Raw genomic sequence first — 15900 nt, 5'->3', positions numbered from 1 at the left:
CAAAGAAAAAGTTAAGGCGCGTCCTATAGCTAGGGAAATGGAAGCTAGAGTTGTTGGCCAGAAAAAGACCAAGCGCTGATGACAGGATCACTCAGGAGGACTGAGGACAGTCAACTGAGCTTTTACAAAGCGGAGTATGTAGATACTGTCCTCTGACGCACACAAAGCTTTCTTTCAGACTCATTTCTGTTCTTTCAGCTGGGAATCGATCCTGGATTTTCTCAGGCAAACTGTATAGATATTATCTTTTTTCTCTGGCACCTCCTTTTTCCCTCATATTTAGGTTTTCTTTTAGTATGGGGGCGTGGATGAGAAGTCAGGTTTCACATGAATTAAAAGATGGTATTAGGGAAATATACTGTGGAGCAGACAAAGGCACAAAAGAAGAAGGATATTTCCATTCCATAATTAGACAGAATAGTAAAGCTATTTGGCAACTGATTATCTCAAACATCACACTACAAAGTGAAGTAATCACAAATTATGAATGAAAATACTTCATTTCCACTTGGCTGTTGGCTACCCGATAGGTAACATGTTGATATATTTTGCTGCTGATTCTTGGGAAACACAATGTATGTCTCTAACAAAGCAAGTGAAAGTTTAAAGAAAAGCTTTACATACGCTACACATTTACCAAGCAGCAAAGATTTTTGTTTTTGTTTTTTTCCTGGAGAAGAGCAAGCTTCTCAGCTAACTTCTGACTCCAGGAAGCATTTTATCTTTACAAATAAAAAGACAATACTCTGAAGTACCTCCACCCTGTTCCCTGTGTTTAGTTCATCTGGTTCTGTTGACATCAGCATTTCATATGGAAACACTTGACCTTATCTTAAACTAGCCTCTCAGGGGAAGAATTTGGGTTTGCCCCTTTTGTCCAGTCCTTTTAGCTGTTTAATTCTTTGCTTTGTACACAATCTAGGTCTCTTTTGTTTTCAATGAAATCTCCCTCCCCTCTTTTCTTTCTCCCTACTTCAAATCCTCTTTTTCTCTTTCACTCTACACTTCTCTCCTCCTATTTCTTCCTTGCCTGAGGTTGTGTGATGTTAAACCTTGGGCATGGGGTGGGGTGGGCAGACACCTCATCATCTCATCAAGATGAAGCTGGGTTCATCCCTTACAGTGTGGCACAGCCCGGGAAAGGTATTGCTGACCTAGTGGAAATGCTACATGCCTGGGTTCTCATCTCTGCCCCTTATGATAAGGTAGGAGTTGAAACAAGATGACTTTCATTTTCTATCTAAACACACAGGAAAATCCGCAAGTAGAGAGAAAGAGCAACGTAAGAGTAAACAAGCTACCAGGAAACCAGGTTTCTGCCAGGTCCCCAGGAGGCATTCTCTGCTACCCTCCCCCATACTTTCTCGAGGTTAACCAGACACAAAAGTAGAGCCATTCACATCTGAGTAGCTTCCAGCTTCCAAATTGTGAACTGCGCCTTGTTTGAGGCCCAGTTCCTTGCTTTTCCTTCCAGCTTTTTCTTCCACTATAAAGCCCAGGAAACCAGGCATGCTAGAACCCTCCCCCCATATATTAAAGGGGGGGGGGACTGGAGAGATGGCTCAGCAGTTGGGGAGAGTGCTTGTTGCTCTTGGAGAGGATCAGGGTTTAATTCCCAGCACCTACAGGATGGCTCACAAGCATCTGTACCTTCAGTTCCAGGGAATCACGACCTGACTTCCAACTGATACCTGGAGCAGGCAAACACTCATAGATAAAGTAAAATACATACATCTAAGTATATATAATTCCCCATAGCTTTATGTCACCTAGGGATTAAAGCCCACTTCTTGCTTCTTGCTCCCACTACACCTTCTTCTCTGGCCCTCGGACCTTTAGAATCCTAGAGCACAGAATATGATCGCTGTGTGTTGACACACAAGCCATGCATGATTTCTTACTCTTCAGGCTTTTGCAGATTCCCTAAGAGAGCTCCTTCCGGTCCTTAGGGCAGTGTGCTCAGGCCTCTCTAGTTAAAACCCTAAGAGTCCCTGAAAGGAGACATGCAGGTCTCTCAAGCCCTCTGCAGAGGAACATCCTTGATATTTTGTTTAGAGAAGAGACTGGATGCTGTCCATTGAAAAGGCAAAACAGGCCCTCTACAGTCTGCATACTTTATCCAGTAGCATAGACGTCTTACAGTTAATGGTAACTGGAGCAAGCCCTTTGGAAGGCAAGTTCAAGATGGATCCACTGTCCATCTCGGATGGGCTTATCCATAGGTCGCAATCCCACTGGCTTCCCCTGAAGAAGTTGTATAGTTACAGTATTTCTGGGATGCTATGACATCTCTGGTTCTCAGAAGAAAAGTCGGCTTTGAGATTATTTGGTTCTAGGTATGGCTCATCTTTTCCTCACATAGATTTTTGAATGTTTTATTTAAATTTCATATCTTTTCTTTCCTTAATGATAGGGCCCCATGTCTTCCAGGTTGGCCTTCTCCAGTAGCTGAGGATGGCCTTGAACTTTGGATCTACCTTAGTTCTGAGACAACAGAACTACATTGACTAAAACAGAAGTAACCACTGATATCTCAATTCAGTATCATCAGCAGTGAGTTCAATGATTAACCTTTGGTACTTTTGCTCCATCATGGAATGGAATGTTTTTGATAGCTCTACATACTAACTTTCAGTTGTTGCCTGGAAATCTAAGATCACTTGACTACATTTCCACCCAGTGAGGTTGGTTCAGAATGTGCACCATGTGCCCAGAGTAATGCAGGAGGGTCCGCGAGAGAAGAGCCCAAGGAGGCCCGCGTTAGCTCTTCTCACTGCTCCCATCCAAAGGTGGCATCCCATTATCTGTTTTGTACTGATTCCAGCTCACTATGTCATGTGCAGAGGCAATTTAGTACTGCAATGTTTCTAAAAACGATCAAATAATTGCTTTTCTACAACCGAATCTTACAATTGACAACTCTCATCGCACCTGCAGGGAAAAAAAAGTCTCTGGATACCCTCTCTCTCTCTCTCTCTCTCTCTCTCTCTCTCTCTCTCTCTCTCTCTCTCTCTCTCTTTCTCTCTCTCTCCCTCTCCACAACCTTCTAAAGTCAACCATTCAAGATTAAGATTTTTGCAATTACATTTAATGAAGAGAAACCAAGCCTCTCTTCCAGTTTCAGGAAGTGTGTGTTTTATACGACAAAAAGAGGAAGCCTCAAGGCTTACAACCTAAACACTGGAGTCCCCAGAAGCAGCAAAGGCAGTCCCATAGCCCGGATACACTGGGCCAGGCCCCCTATAAACTAAGCCCACTTTGCATGACCACATGTCACTTGGCCCTAGCTCCATTCACTCTGTTTTAAAAAGATGTTGCGAGTTGTCTACCTTTGTTCAGGAGCACCACTGGCACGGTGATGACTGTGACAAGCGCAGCTACACCAAGCAGTCCCAGGAGAACCTTCCACGGTGTCTGCAAGCAGGTCAGATTGTGGACAATTAGAGAAAAGCCGTCGTCCCTCCTCTGGGAAGAGGACTGGGACCTAGGCCCCCTCAGAGGCAGAAGGGTTCGCAGGTGCACGAGGAGACCGATGGGGTTTGGGGTTCACTCTGGCAGGAACCCTTGAATTTTGGCTCCAAGCATGATCTTGTGATCTTGTTGGCATCTCTCCTCCCACCCACCCGTCTGAAGCCAAGTGAGGGTGCCGCGTGTGATTGTCCCCGACCTCCAAGGCTCAGTGCCTGGGTCTCAGAAGGACGCTCCACAGATCTAAGGGAGAAGACGGTGCGGAGGACCGGACGTTCCTTCACCTGTTAACTTGGCCCCGTGGCTTCTGCCTAATGGCAGCTCCTGGTTGCCTCCAAGAAATCTGGGTCAGTTTGGAGAGAGTTTGTTGAAACAGCACCCACAACCGGAGCCAGGGGCCGGGGAGGTGCAAAGCTGGGTGCACTCACCTTCATGGTCGGGCGGCTCCTCTGAACTGAGCTCCGGTGTTTGAGCGCAGGCAGAAATTACCGCGCGGAGACGGACGTCCTGCGCCGCTGCTCTGCACGCAGTCGCCCTGCGCTCGCCGCCAAGTTTCGGCCCGAGTTAAACATTAGTTAGCGCCGGGCGGGCTCAGTGTAAAGGCTTCGGCGTGCAGAGCGGGCGCAGGGCAGGGGAGGAAGAGCGGAAGAAACCCTGAGCGAGCCAGGGAGTGGCAGGCAGGACGCCTGTGAGTTAGGAACTGGAGGACAGCGATCCCCCTTTGCTGAAAGGGACATTGCATATTGGGGTTTAACTGCTGCTTCCTTGCGGGGACGAATGAGGAAACCGAGGTCCAAGAAGGCATGGGGTTTGGCAGATTCACAGTTCACTGCAGAAAGTGACCACCAGTTCTCTCTTTCCGTTGAGAGGTGTGTCGTGCTGAGAGGAGTTGGGTGCCCCGTGCTGTCTGGCTGACAAAGGGCAAGAAAGGGTGATTGTTCACTTTTGAATGACACTTCAGGCTGAATATCTGCATTAATCCTCCCCAGGGAATTTCCACTAATTTTGCAGCGTCTTCTAATCAAGACACACACAAAAAAAAATAACACCTGAAAGTTACTTAAGCACCGCTCTACGGTTTATTGTGTTATTTTACAGGGAGGAGGATTATGCATAGCGACATTAAGTCACTCCACCAAGTTACTCCCCGTGAAGCTGTGAAGAGTGCTGGACACAGCTAGAATACCAAAATCGCTTAACTTTAGGTCTCCTTGTCTCCACAATGTAAAGGAATGCATTTCTTTATAAATCGCCATCCGTGGCAGGCCATACAAATGGACTAAGGTACGCAAAATGTTCCCTTCATTATGTCTCCCGACCACCCCATCTGTTTCCACCTCTCTCTCCCAACACCCAAAGAACCTGAATCAAGACTTACTGGGATCTTGAGCTGGAACTGAAGAGGCAGTCTAAAAAGGCCTCTATAGAACAGTGTAAGACGGATGCCTGGCTGTCCATTGCTCTCAGCACTTGGGGCACTTACAATAGTGGGGGCAACTACAGCAGTAATAACTACATCAGCTCTGGACTGCACTAAGGGCCATTGGATCACGCCTACAGAATAGATCATCTTGTTTTCTGGGATCAGTCTTCTACTCATACATGATTGCTTCCATACTCAGTGCACATTTGAGGGACTTTCATGTGTCAGGCTTTTGATGGTATTTTTAATAAATCCTTAGTCAATCAACTGGTCAACACATTAACCACCACTCGAGTTGGCATAGATCTTCTACCCCATCACTCTTTCCCCACACAGAATGGAAAAGCAGATGTACCATTCAAGGTTCTGGGTCTTAGGAAGATTTCGAGTAGAGCTTTGATATTAGCAGTTAACCCAAAGAGCTGTGATAGCTTTCTTTGCTAAACAAAGATGTCTCTCCCCTCCACTGTTCTTTGGTTGCAGGGCACTCTCCACACAGCCACTGAAGGAAAGTGAGACATTAACCCGATGGAAGAAGGCACAGCAGAAACCAAGTTCTCTGCACCAGTGTTTGTTTTTGCCTTGTGGCATCCAGTGGGCTTGTCTCTTCCGCGACACATGCCATTTCTCCCTAGTGGTCTAAGGTGTCTGCCCAGGCCCACTCTATCACTTAGAAGATCAGGTAAAACTCCATTCATTGTGGAGAACCCGTTTTTGTAGTTAGTTGGTGATAGTCTGTTAAAGTGGATCGTCTAAAGGTTCCCATTTGGATGTAGGTACTCTGCGTGTTCAATGATGAGGATTTAATCCAATGTGATTCATATCTTTATAAAATGGGGAAATAGAGGCACTCACAGAGGGAAATGACATAGAGAGAGAGGGACAATGGTCACCTATAAACCACAGAGGCCTAGAGCAGATAGACATTTTCCTTACAATAAGGAATCTTTGGTGTAGGACCCCTTGAGTTCAGAATTCTAGCTTCTAGAACCAGGGAACAAACCACGATTGTAACCATCAAGCTTATGGTAGCTTGTTATAGTATCTCCAGAAAACAGATGCACGTGACATTTTGTTGCTGTGCCTTCAGCCTCTCCTATAACCCTGGGAGCAAGGCAGTTGCAGAAATTCAAATAGAAAGCAGTCATTTGCCATTGTAGCCACCTTCAAGGAGGTCCCCTACATTTTGGCATAATTAATTATAACAATGGAGAATAAGAAATTGGTGGAAGGCATGGTAGTGCATACTTTTAATCTGAGTACTAAGGAGTCGAAGGTAGTGAGTTCAGTGTCACAGTGAGTTCCAGTTCAGTCAGGGCTACATAGTGAGACTCTGTCTACAGAAATTGGCAGGGCTGGAGAGGTGGTTTATGGCTTAAGAGAACTTGTTGTTATTCCAGAGGACCTGAATTGGAACCCCATCAGTCACATGGGATTTCACAGCTATGTATTCACAGCTCCATTCCTAGTGGGCCCAGTGTCCTCTTCATGCCTCTTTGGGAACCAGATATGACCATGATACACAGACATACATGTAGACAAACCATTTATACACATAAAATACAGTTTTTTTTTAAAGAAGTTGATAAAGATGCTTTTAACTCTGAGGCATTTTTCATGACTCTTATTGAGCCTGGCTGCTTTGGCTTTTCTGCTAAGAACTGCCTCTACTGGGTCATAAAACTCAAGCTGCATGCAGGGAAACTCATATGATAGCATAGATGTGCAGAACTCTCACTACAAGTTCTATTCAGAAGAAACAGCCTGGCAGGGCACTAAGCAAAGGGGTGGAGAAACACACCCAATTACAGTGCACAGTGTCTCCAAAATCCAGAGTTTTGGGGAGCATTGTTCTTCTTTGTGGATATGGAGGCTGTAGTGGCTTACCTTCCCTTGCAGAGGGTATGCCTGACTTGTCGACTTTTCAGGTGCAAGAGGCCTTTGAGTTAGTGAGGTTCTTGGATAGTGGCCATGATCTATGCCCCTTACTCAGGAATGTACTTCAAAATTTCCATATCGGTGTGGAGGGATGGAACCTGTCTTAGTAAGTGTTGACAGAGGCTGTCCGTTCAGTCCTGGTCACTCAGACCTGAAATAATCACACAGAAACTATATTATTTGCAATACACTTAAGCATTTTTTTTTAGCTAGCTCTTATATCCTAAACTAAGCCATCTCCATTCATCTGTGCATCATCATGAGGTCATGGCCAACCAGCAAAGTTTCATTGGGCTCTGGTGGAGGCATCTGTGTCCTGTGATGGCTACATGGCTTCTCACTAACTCTGCCTATTCTTTCTCTACATCTCTGTTTGGATTTCTCACCTGGCTTTACTTTGTTAAGCCATTGGCTGAAAGCAACTTTATCATTAACCAATAGAAGCAACACATATACAGAAGGACTTCCCACACCAAGTAAGGATTTCTGTTGCTGTAAAAGAGGCACCATGACCACAGCAACTCTTGTAAGGAAACATTTAATTGGGATGACTCACTTACAGTTTGGAGGTACAATCCATTATCATCATGGTGGGAAGCATGGCTACATGTAGGTTGACACAGTATTGGAGCTGAGTTCTACATCTTACAGGCAATAGGAAGTCAAGTGGTACACTGGACAGCATCCTAAGAATAGGAAACCTCAAAGCCTACTCCCACAGTGAGCGGCTTCTTCCAACAAGGTCACACCTACTCCAACAAATCACAGCTCCTAATAGTTCCATTTCCTCTGAGACTGTGGCAGCCAGTTACATTCAGACTACCACAGCACCGGCATCTCCCTGTAGGCCCATCCTCCTTAATATATCTTCATAGTATAAAGAATAATCACAGGCAGTCTATAGGCTATAGGCGTTGGAGCAAAAATCTGTTGGAGGAAACAGATTCTCCTTTATAGCCTGTAAAGGAGCAGAACCCTCTTGACACCCTGATGATCCAAGCAGAAACTATCTCAGATTTGCAGTCTCTAAAACTATACTAGAGTGGATTTGGAACAGCAGTATGGGGGAGGGGTGATGGAGGAGAAGAAGTGGGTAGGAGAATCACCAAAAGCAAATTCTCTTTGAAAATGCCAAATTCTTTGTATGTTCATTCAAACAAACAAATACATAAGCAAAGCAACTCAGTTTGTGGTCGTTTGTGGCAAGAACAGGGAACTGTCAACAGATAGCAGTGTTGTTTTGTTTGCAGAGATATTTTTTTATGGTTGTCAGTATTTTGCTTGAACGTGTGTCTTGCGTTATGTGCATGCAGTGCCTGTGCAACCTAGAAGAGGGCACTGGATCCCCTGGAACTTGAGCTAGGACCACTGGTTGTGAGCTGCCTTGTGGTGCTGGGAACTGAACCCAGATCCTCTGCAAGAGCCAGAACTATTAATGGCTAGGCTGTCTGTCTAACCACCATAGAAGTGTTTTAATTCCAGAGAAATTCATATAAACCCAGGGTCAGTACTTAATACTCCAGAAAGGTCTAAGTATACCCTTTTTCATAGGGGACCCCAAATTTTATATGTACCAAGCAAAGCTTGAGAGAGTATCTAAATTATGTACAGTGACAGCATCCTGGGACAGAATCGTTTCTTGAAAAGATCTATTTCCATCCAGGGACTGTGAATTTTTAAGTCTGGAAACTTCCTAATAGACTGATTACCATGACCCAAAGAGTTTCCCCAAAACTCTTGTTGAAATATAATTGGTATCAGGCTAGTGTTAACAGTTGGGGCATTTAGGAAGTGATTAAGATGTTGGGGCACTGCCCTCATGAATATGGATGTGAGGCCATTACTGTGGGAGTAGGTTAGAGGCTGCTATGAATGAACTAATTATAAAAGAGGGTGGGAGGCTCTGCCCTCTTCCCTGCTCCTACTCTTGCCATGTGATGCCCTCTACCATTCTCTTGAAGAACTAAAGTTCCTCCCCTTTGTCTTCCACCTCAATCCTGTGTCTTGTGTAAGCTATTTCATAAAACATTCCAGTCCTCAGAAATGACTAGGGGGTAAAAGTAACAGAGTAGCCATCTGTAAAGTACAGATAATGGCAGGATGTCCCCACCCGGAGGTCAGCCGATAAGAAAACTTGACATGCAACAGGCGAGGTTTGAAAATAAAATTTGTGAAAAGTCCCTAGGCACGAGCCAATCAGGACTGAACCCATCACCCCATACCCTGCTAATGTAACTTTTCTGCTTTATGCCTTTAATAATGCCCTCTAGAAGGGTTGCATACCTCCTCTCCTCTCCCTGCTGCGCTGACGAGGTCCCTACCACCTTGTACTCATGAATGATAATAAACCTTGCTTTTGCATTTTGGTGAGTGGGTCTCCCTGGTGGTCTTTTGGGGTCCCCATGGACAGTATATAACACTGTCATACAGCAAGAAGGCCTTCATCACTCCTTAGTGTCCAGAACTGTAAGACAAATAAATTTCTGAAGTTTATAATTTCTCAGTCTGCAATATTCTAGTATAGTAGTACATTTCTGCCTGGTGTAGAAGTTTCTTCTGTTTGTGTCTTGCTTTCATTGGTTAATGAATAAAGAAATTGCTTTGGGCTTGATAGGCCAGAACTTAGGTAGGCAGAGAAGACAGAACTGAATGCTGGAAAGAAGGGAAGAGTGAGAGACGCCATGGATCTTATGCCTGAGAAGGACACTGGTTAGAATCTTGCCGGTAAGCCACAGTCACGTGGCGATACACAGATTAATAGGAATGGGTTAAATTAAGATATAAGAATTAGCCAATAAGAAACTAGAGCTAATGAGCTAAGCAGTGTTTTAATGAATAGAGTTTCTGTGTGATTATTTCGGGTATAATGTAAGCTAGCTGGGTGGCCAGGACAAACAAAGGGCCCCTCTCTTTGTAACATCTGCCTGTCAGGACTCTGACTACTTCTGATTGCTTGAGTCAATCCCTGACTTAAAATGTTATCATATAGTGACTCCATTGTTCAGTACCTCATTACTAATGTGTAGACATTCCCTTAGGTCCACTCTTAGCAGCTGGTTTCCAAAGTGACACTACTGTGTGTTACAAGGAGACTGCTTGTTTGTCCCAACTGCCCAGCCCTGAAATAATCACACAGGAACTGTATTAATTAAATCACTGATTGGCTCATTAGCTCTAACTGCTTATTGGCTAACTCCTACATCTTAATTTAATCCATTTCTATTAATCTGTATATCGCCACATGGCAGTGGCTTACCAGCAGTTTCAGCCCAACTATCTCGGGCAGCGGATCCATGGCATCTCCTGACTGCGCCTTCTTCCTCCCAGCATTCCGTTTAGTTTTCCCTGCCTAGCTCTGTTCCCCTATAGCTCTGCTGTAGGCCCCAAACAGTTCCTTTACTCATTAACCAATCAAAGCAACAATAGACAGAAGTTTTTACACCAACTGTAGCTTTGTGGCAGGTGTCTATTTCATGGAGGCATGACTTCAAAGAGGAATCTAAGACTCCAATCTTTCTTTTTAAATTTTGCTCCCTAGGAGTGAGGAAAGCAGTTTAACTCTGCCCCAGTGCTCACCCCTGTGATCCTCAGCCTCATTATAGGGCAAATATTAGGCATGGGCTTAACCCTTCAAGAACTATGAACCAACAAAAGCTTTTCTATTTAAAATTTTAATATCTCAAGTACTTTGCTGTTGTGACAGAAAGCTGCATAGAATCATAATGGTTCCCATTTATCATGATTATTATTATAGGTCAGATACTCCCAAACACCACACTGTCCATGCAACTATTATGGTAATGGCTCCTGTGAAGAACCTGAGTCTTGGAGTTGAGGTTACCTAGAATAAAGAACAAAGCAACTGTTAAAATAGAAGAAATAATTGCTGTAGTTTTTTTTTTTCCTTTAATGCCTTGCCTCTCTGTGGCTGAGCCCAAGAGGTACAGGGGCAAAAGAAAATGTATAACAGACAATGGTATTTGCATACGGATAGCTCCCAAGGGGATGGGAGAGAGCACAAATTGAAATGAACCAAATAAACAGCACAAACCAAGTTAGGGCTTATTGTTTACTAAACAGTCTTCTTAAGGAAAGTGGAAATGTCTCACCTATTCCCTCACCTGTCTCAGCCATTCTTCTTCACTGCTTGAAAAGTTGCTGGGACCCATCGATAGTAGCTGTCATTGAATAAATGGAAAATAAATTATTATCAACCTCATATTCTTCTGTGTGCTCTTAGGGTGGGAGCTGGAAGCCCAGACGTAACAGGAAAGAGGAGAGGGAAGAGGCTGTCTGGCTGTAGGAGGAAGGGGAACCTGATGGGAAAGAACACAGGGGCTGTGGGACACCTATTGCTCCTTACTGGACAGTTGCCTCCCTCCAAGCAGAGAATGTTATAGTTTGTCTCTGAGAATGAGACCCTGATGTTCATGCACAGGCCACATAGCAGATCTCCCGTGGCTCTCAGATCAAAGCTCACCTCTCCCTGGTAACCTTCAAGTGCTCAGTAAACACCTGTGAAGCCAGCCACAAGCCAGTCTCTGGAGACCTTTGTGCTCTTCTTTTGATGGTGCCCTTTGGAGAGTGTGTGAGCTCTTTAATTTGAAGGACTTGCTTACTTCAACCTCTGCCTTAAGAAATAATTATATGGTTCATGAGAAAATATATTAAATCCTTAGAATCGGATTCTTCAAAGTGGCTGTAGCTATGAGGCCAGCTGTTTTCTTGTGTTGTCTGGGCTGTAAAGATGTGGGGGATGTGCTGATGTGGGAGATGTTTATGGGGTGTTTGTGGATTGGCGTTAGGGCTCAGGTGGTAGGGAAGGTATGGCTCCTAGGATTTAGGGAGAGAAATAGTAAGGATTAGTGAAAGAGTGCTGGAGCTGGGGACCAAGCTAGATTAAAAACTAACCAACCAACCAAATGAACAAACAAACAAAAAAAATCCTCATTATTATTTTTTTAAGAGGGGAGATGGAACCATTTTTTCTATTCCTATTTTAAGTGGGAAATCACATATTCATAAAAGATTTATAAAAAGACTTCTTGATTTTTGTTTGCCCTTTTATGAATAACTAAAATAAGGAAAAATACATTGTAGTGATCAGAATAGAATGAGAAGTACATCATTCAGGTTTAGAAAGAATTGTAGCAAGTGCACATTTCATAACAATAGATATTGGTGTGACAAGAGCAAGATTCTTTTGCCATCAAGAATCTACCTCCTTTTCAGTATGACATTGTCCTTACTTAGCATGCAATCTCAACATGTACATATGATTCCAGTATGACCACTCCAATTGCTCTAGATCAGCAGAATATTTTTTGGTACACTGGTTCAACATACATGGCAGAAATACTCTATTCATTCCAGGAGAATGAACCTCTGAAGTGTTAGTGCTGAGACTCAATATGTACAAAAACCGTATCTAACAATGAGACCCCAGACTCAGAACCTTTCCTAGAAATCTGCCCAGAATGGTGAGTGAGGGGTCATCAAGTGGCTGTCAGCATCCCTGTCTTTGACCTCTGCTTCCAACCCAGGAGATATCAGAAAAGATCCCACGTGCTCCAGTAGATGTTGTTTCTAGCTGGCCTGCTTCCTGTTTCCCTGTGCCAACAGGCTCCATGAGGGAAGACCACAGCCTTTCTCATTTTTAGTAGAAAGTTTTCACACTCCCCTGCTGTCAAGTCCCATGTGAGGAGGGATGATTGCCCTGTGACAATGTTACTGAATTTATTAAAAGCATATTATTGGCGGGCGGTGGTGGTGCACGCCTTTAATCCCAGCACTCAGGAAGCAGAGACAGGTGGATCTCTGTGAATTCGAGGAAAGCATGGTCTACAAGAGCTAGTTCCAGGACAGGCTCCAAAGCTACAGAGAAACCCTGTCTCGAAAAACCAAAATAAATAAATAAATACATAAATAAATAAATAAATAAATAAATAAATGCATATTATTGATTAAGCCAAGAAGGATAATAATAATAATAATAACAATAATAATAATCCATGTCCTGGTCGATACTTTTGAAGCTTTCACTAGAGATGATGTTTAAAGACTTTTTTCCATGTCCACCATCACACCAGCCTGAATGCACTCATAGGTGAACTAAAACTGACCCCAAGGGAAACCGAAAGACCTCCGGTACTCGCTAAAGAACTCCTGTGCCAGGCAGTGTACCAATCTCCAAACAAGTCAGGCATGATCCCATTACCAAAGGGTTTACAAGCCAACTTACAACTGTAATTTACCCAAGGTTAGCAAGCAAAACTCAGGAGCAAACACCAGAAATAGACAGGCTTTGCTGGTCTTCCTGAAGGGTTTTCTAGGCATGGGGAACTGGGAGGTCATAGTGTTTATTCTAAATGAGGTAGTCTTTCTGGATTCATCTACCTGCCTCACCTTCTATTTCCCTTCCAGCTCTTGCTGTCTCTTCAATCTTCCTCCCAAGCTGAAGATCCTCTGTTGTAATACTTTATCTTCTTTAAAGGCATGGCATCTTTCTCTGTTTTTATATTATCAAATTGCATCTTCTGTGGCAACCTAGCCTGAGGGAGGTAGATAGGACTGAGCTCGAGTTCTGTCAGAGCCTTTGCAGCTCTGAGGCCCTTCTAGACTCTTAAACCCGGTGCCAAACACACCCTGCACAAACTTCCTTCTCTGCCCAGAGTGTATTCGATGGAAATCCTCTGTGGACTTCCTGTCTGTCTTATCTTGCTTTCCAGTAGGACATTCAAGCTTTATCAATGTCTGTATTTAAAAAAAAAAAAAAAAAAAAAGTCACCGGAGCTGGGCTGAAGTAACTGCAACCACAGAGCGACAACCGCCTCCCCCAGTGGCTCGCCGTGCCACCTGGAAGGCATCGAAGTGAAGAAAGTGAAGAGTTTACAGTCAGACAAGCTTGGCTCTGCCGCCCAGCAATTATCTGCCCTTGGCTTTTAAGTTTTACAACCCAGTTCCCAGAGCTAATGATCCCTGAGTCATCACAGCGCGACCCCGGGTTTGACATTCCTCCGTGTACCAGTCCTTTCTTCCGGTAGCTCTCTGGCTGGTATCTGTCTCCTAGATTACAAGCCCCAGATGGTCCCTACCTGGGTGACTCAGAGGGCTATCAAGTGCACCTTAATCATGACCGGGACAAATTCCCCACTCATCAGAGGCCATCCTTTCCTAGAATGTGCCCACTTGATAAAAAGAACCACCTGCACACTGCCCAAGCCGGAAACACGGCAGGTCTCCTTCAGAGACAGCGCTGGACCCCACACACGGACCTCTTTAATGTCTCTCTGCTGCATCCCTCTATCCTTCGCCTTGCCTTGGGTCTTCTTTCCCAGGCTGGATCAGTGCCCAGCCTCTTCTGACTGGCCCGTCTTCCTGCCATTGCCCTATGAGGCAGCCTCTGTTGCTTCCCTGCTTAAAGCTAGTGTCACAGCAGCAGGATAAAGTTTGCTCAAATCCCTTGAGCTATGGTCTGCCAAGTGTCCTCAGAGCTTGTCTCCAACCTACGTTCTTCCCTGCCTCCTCTCTGTCTCTGTATGTGTGTGTGTGTGTGTGCATGTGTGCATGTATATGCATGTGTGAGTGCATGCATGTGTGCACGTCTGTGCATGCGTCCATGGGCGTGTGTGTGTGTGTGTGTGTGTGTGTGTCCCTTTCCTCCCTCCCTTCCTTTGAGACAGGGTCACATGCAGCTCATGTTCTCCTGAAAACTTACTAATAACTGAAGCTGGCCCTAAACTCCTGATCCTCTTGCCTCCACCCTCCGGCTTCTTGGATTAAGTCCTGTGTGTGCACAGCTTAAATTACTTGCATTTCTTAGAACTGAAATGCAGCCTCTCTCCCCTTTTCTTAAAAACTTTGAAGTACAATGTCTCCCTACCTGCTACGAAATTTTGTTTTCTTTGACTTTAGTAGACATCCAGGGGTCAGAGGTGATGCCCTTTAAGAAGCTGTGTCGCACTAGGGTGCTTCGCCTCATCGTATCCAGAGAATCTTGGGCTGTGTTCTAGACCCAAGCTCATTGCACGTGTGGTGTTCAGTTTTGACCCCCAGCTTGACTAGATTAAGAAAGACCTAAGGGTACCCACTGAGGTGTCTCTGATGGTTTAACAAAAGAGAAGATTCACCTTGAATGCGAATGGCATCATGCCACGGGCTGGGGTTCCAGAATGAAAAAAAAAAAAAAATCAACAACAGGAAATGGAGACAGCCAGACTGTCAGCTTAGTCCCAGCATTTCCTCCACACAACCCCCCCCCCCAACTCGCTTCCTGGTCTCCCCGAAGCTGAGCAAGATTCTGTCACCAAATCTGCAAGCCATTCCTGCAGCTTGCTGCGTCTTTCTTGCCACTATAGACTCTCCAGAACCACCAGCAGAATACACCTCCCCACTCAAGTCGCTTTTGGTCAGGGATTTGGTCATAGCCATGAGAAGTCATTAATCCAGTGTCATCTCCTTACATCTGTGCTGTAGGCGAGACTGTCTTCTCTACTTTCGACAAGAGGAAATTGTGTTACAGAGAGGCAGCTGCCCTCCCCCGCATTCTGCAAGTGGCACCTGGACCCAGAAGGCTTGATCTAAAGCACACAAAATTATTTGCTATGCATTTTTGTCTCTTTACTGACGTATACTTGAAATAACGATTGGAACATACTGACCTGCTTATTAAGAGTCTCCAGGCTCACTGAATGAATAAATGCTGACTCACTGTGTCTCTCCTTCCCAAAGGGGAGGGACTGGGTCTTATTCAGTTTCTTCTCAGCACAGGGTACGTTATAAAAAGGGTAAGCCCACCTCTCTGCCTAGTTTCATTGCTAGTAGAGATCAACCTGTTCACAGATTTGGAAGGTTTGCCTGTGTCCGCTTCCCAGTCTTGGCATTGGCTGTAGTGCACCATCTACACTGGACTCTGGGTGTTTAGTGTGTCGAAAAGAACATCTGGTTAACTGCTCCTTCACAGCTGGAAAAACAAGTTTCTCTGGAGCCAAACAATTCCATACTGGAGAAAAACAGGGAGGAAACCTTTTGCCTCCCGTGGGTACGTGGGTGGAGGACTGCAGCATCAAGTT

The 15900-nt window shown here is 44.7% G+C and overlaps 1 protein-coding gene and 1 long non-coding RNA gene across 2 annotated transcripts in view; both read right to left on the bottom strand.

Annotated features, from left to right (window-relative positions):
- Positions 1-4105, bottom strand: part of Dpp4 (dipeptidyl peptidase 4) — a 79263-nt gene extending 75158 nt beyond the window's left edge. The window contains exons 1-2 of the mRNA XM_038336155.2: positions 3897-4105; positions 3330-3414 (exon numbers count right to left, since the gene is read on the bottom strand). Coding sequence (XP_038192083.1) covers positions 3330-3414; positions 3897-3902 — 91 coding nt within the window. The 5' untranslated portion in view covers positions 3903-4105. The remainder of the gene's footprint in view (positions 1-3329; positions 3415-3896) is intronic.
- Positions 4106-10484: 6379 nt separating this feature from the next.
- LOC119818363 lies at positions 10485-13415 on the bottom strand. Its single transcript, XR_005286099.1, has 3 exons — positions 13235-13415; positions 10951-11007; positions 10485-10670 (listed from the first exon to the last, which is right to left on the bottom strand). It is a non-coding gene; the product is annotated as an uncharacterized LOC119818363 (long non-coding RNA).
- Positions 13416-15900: the final 2485 nt, after the last annotated feature.

This window comes from Arvicola amphibius, chromosome 7 (genome assembly GCF_903992535.2).
Source record: "Arvicola amphibius chromosome 7, mArvAmp1.2, whole genome shotgun sequence".
NCBI classification, from domain to species: domain Eukaryota; kingdom Metazoa; phylum Chordata; class Mammalia; order Rodentia; family Cricetidae; genus Arvicola; species Arvicola amphibius.
Note: the sequence above shows the minus strand (reverse complement) of the source record. Positions and strands in the feature narration are given on the sequence as shown.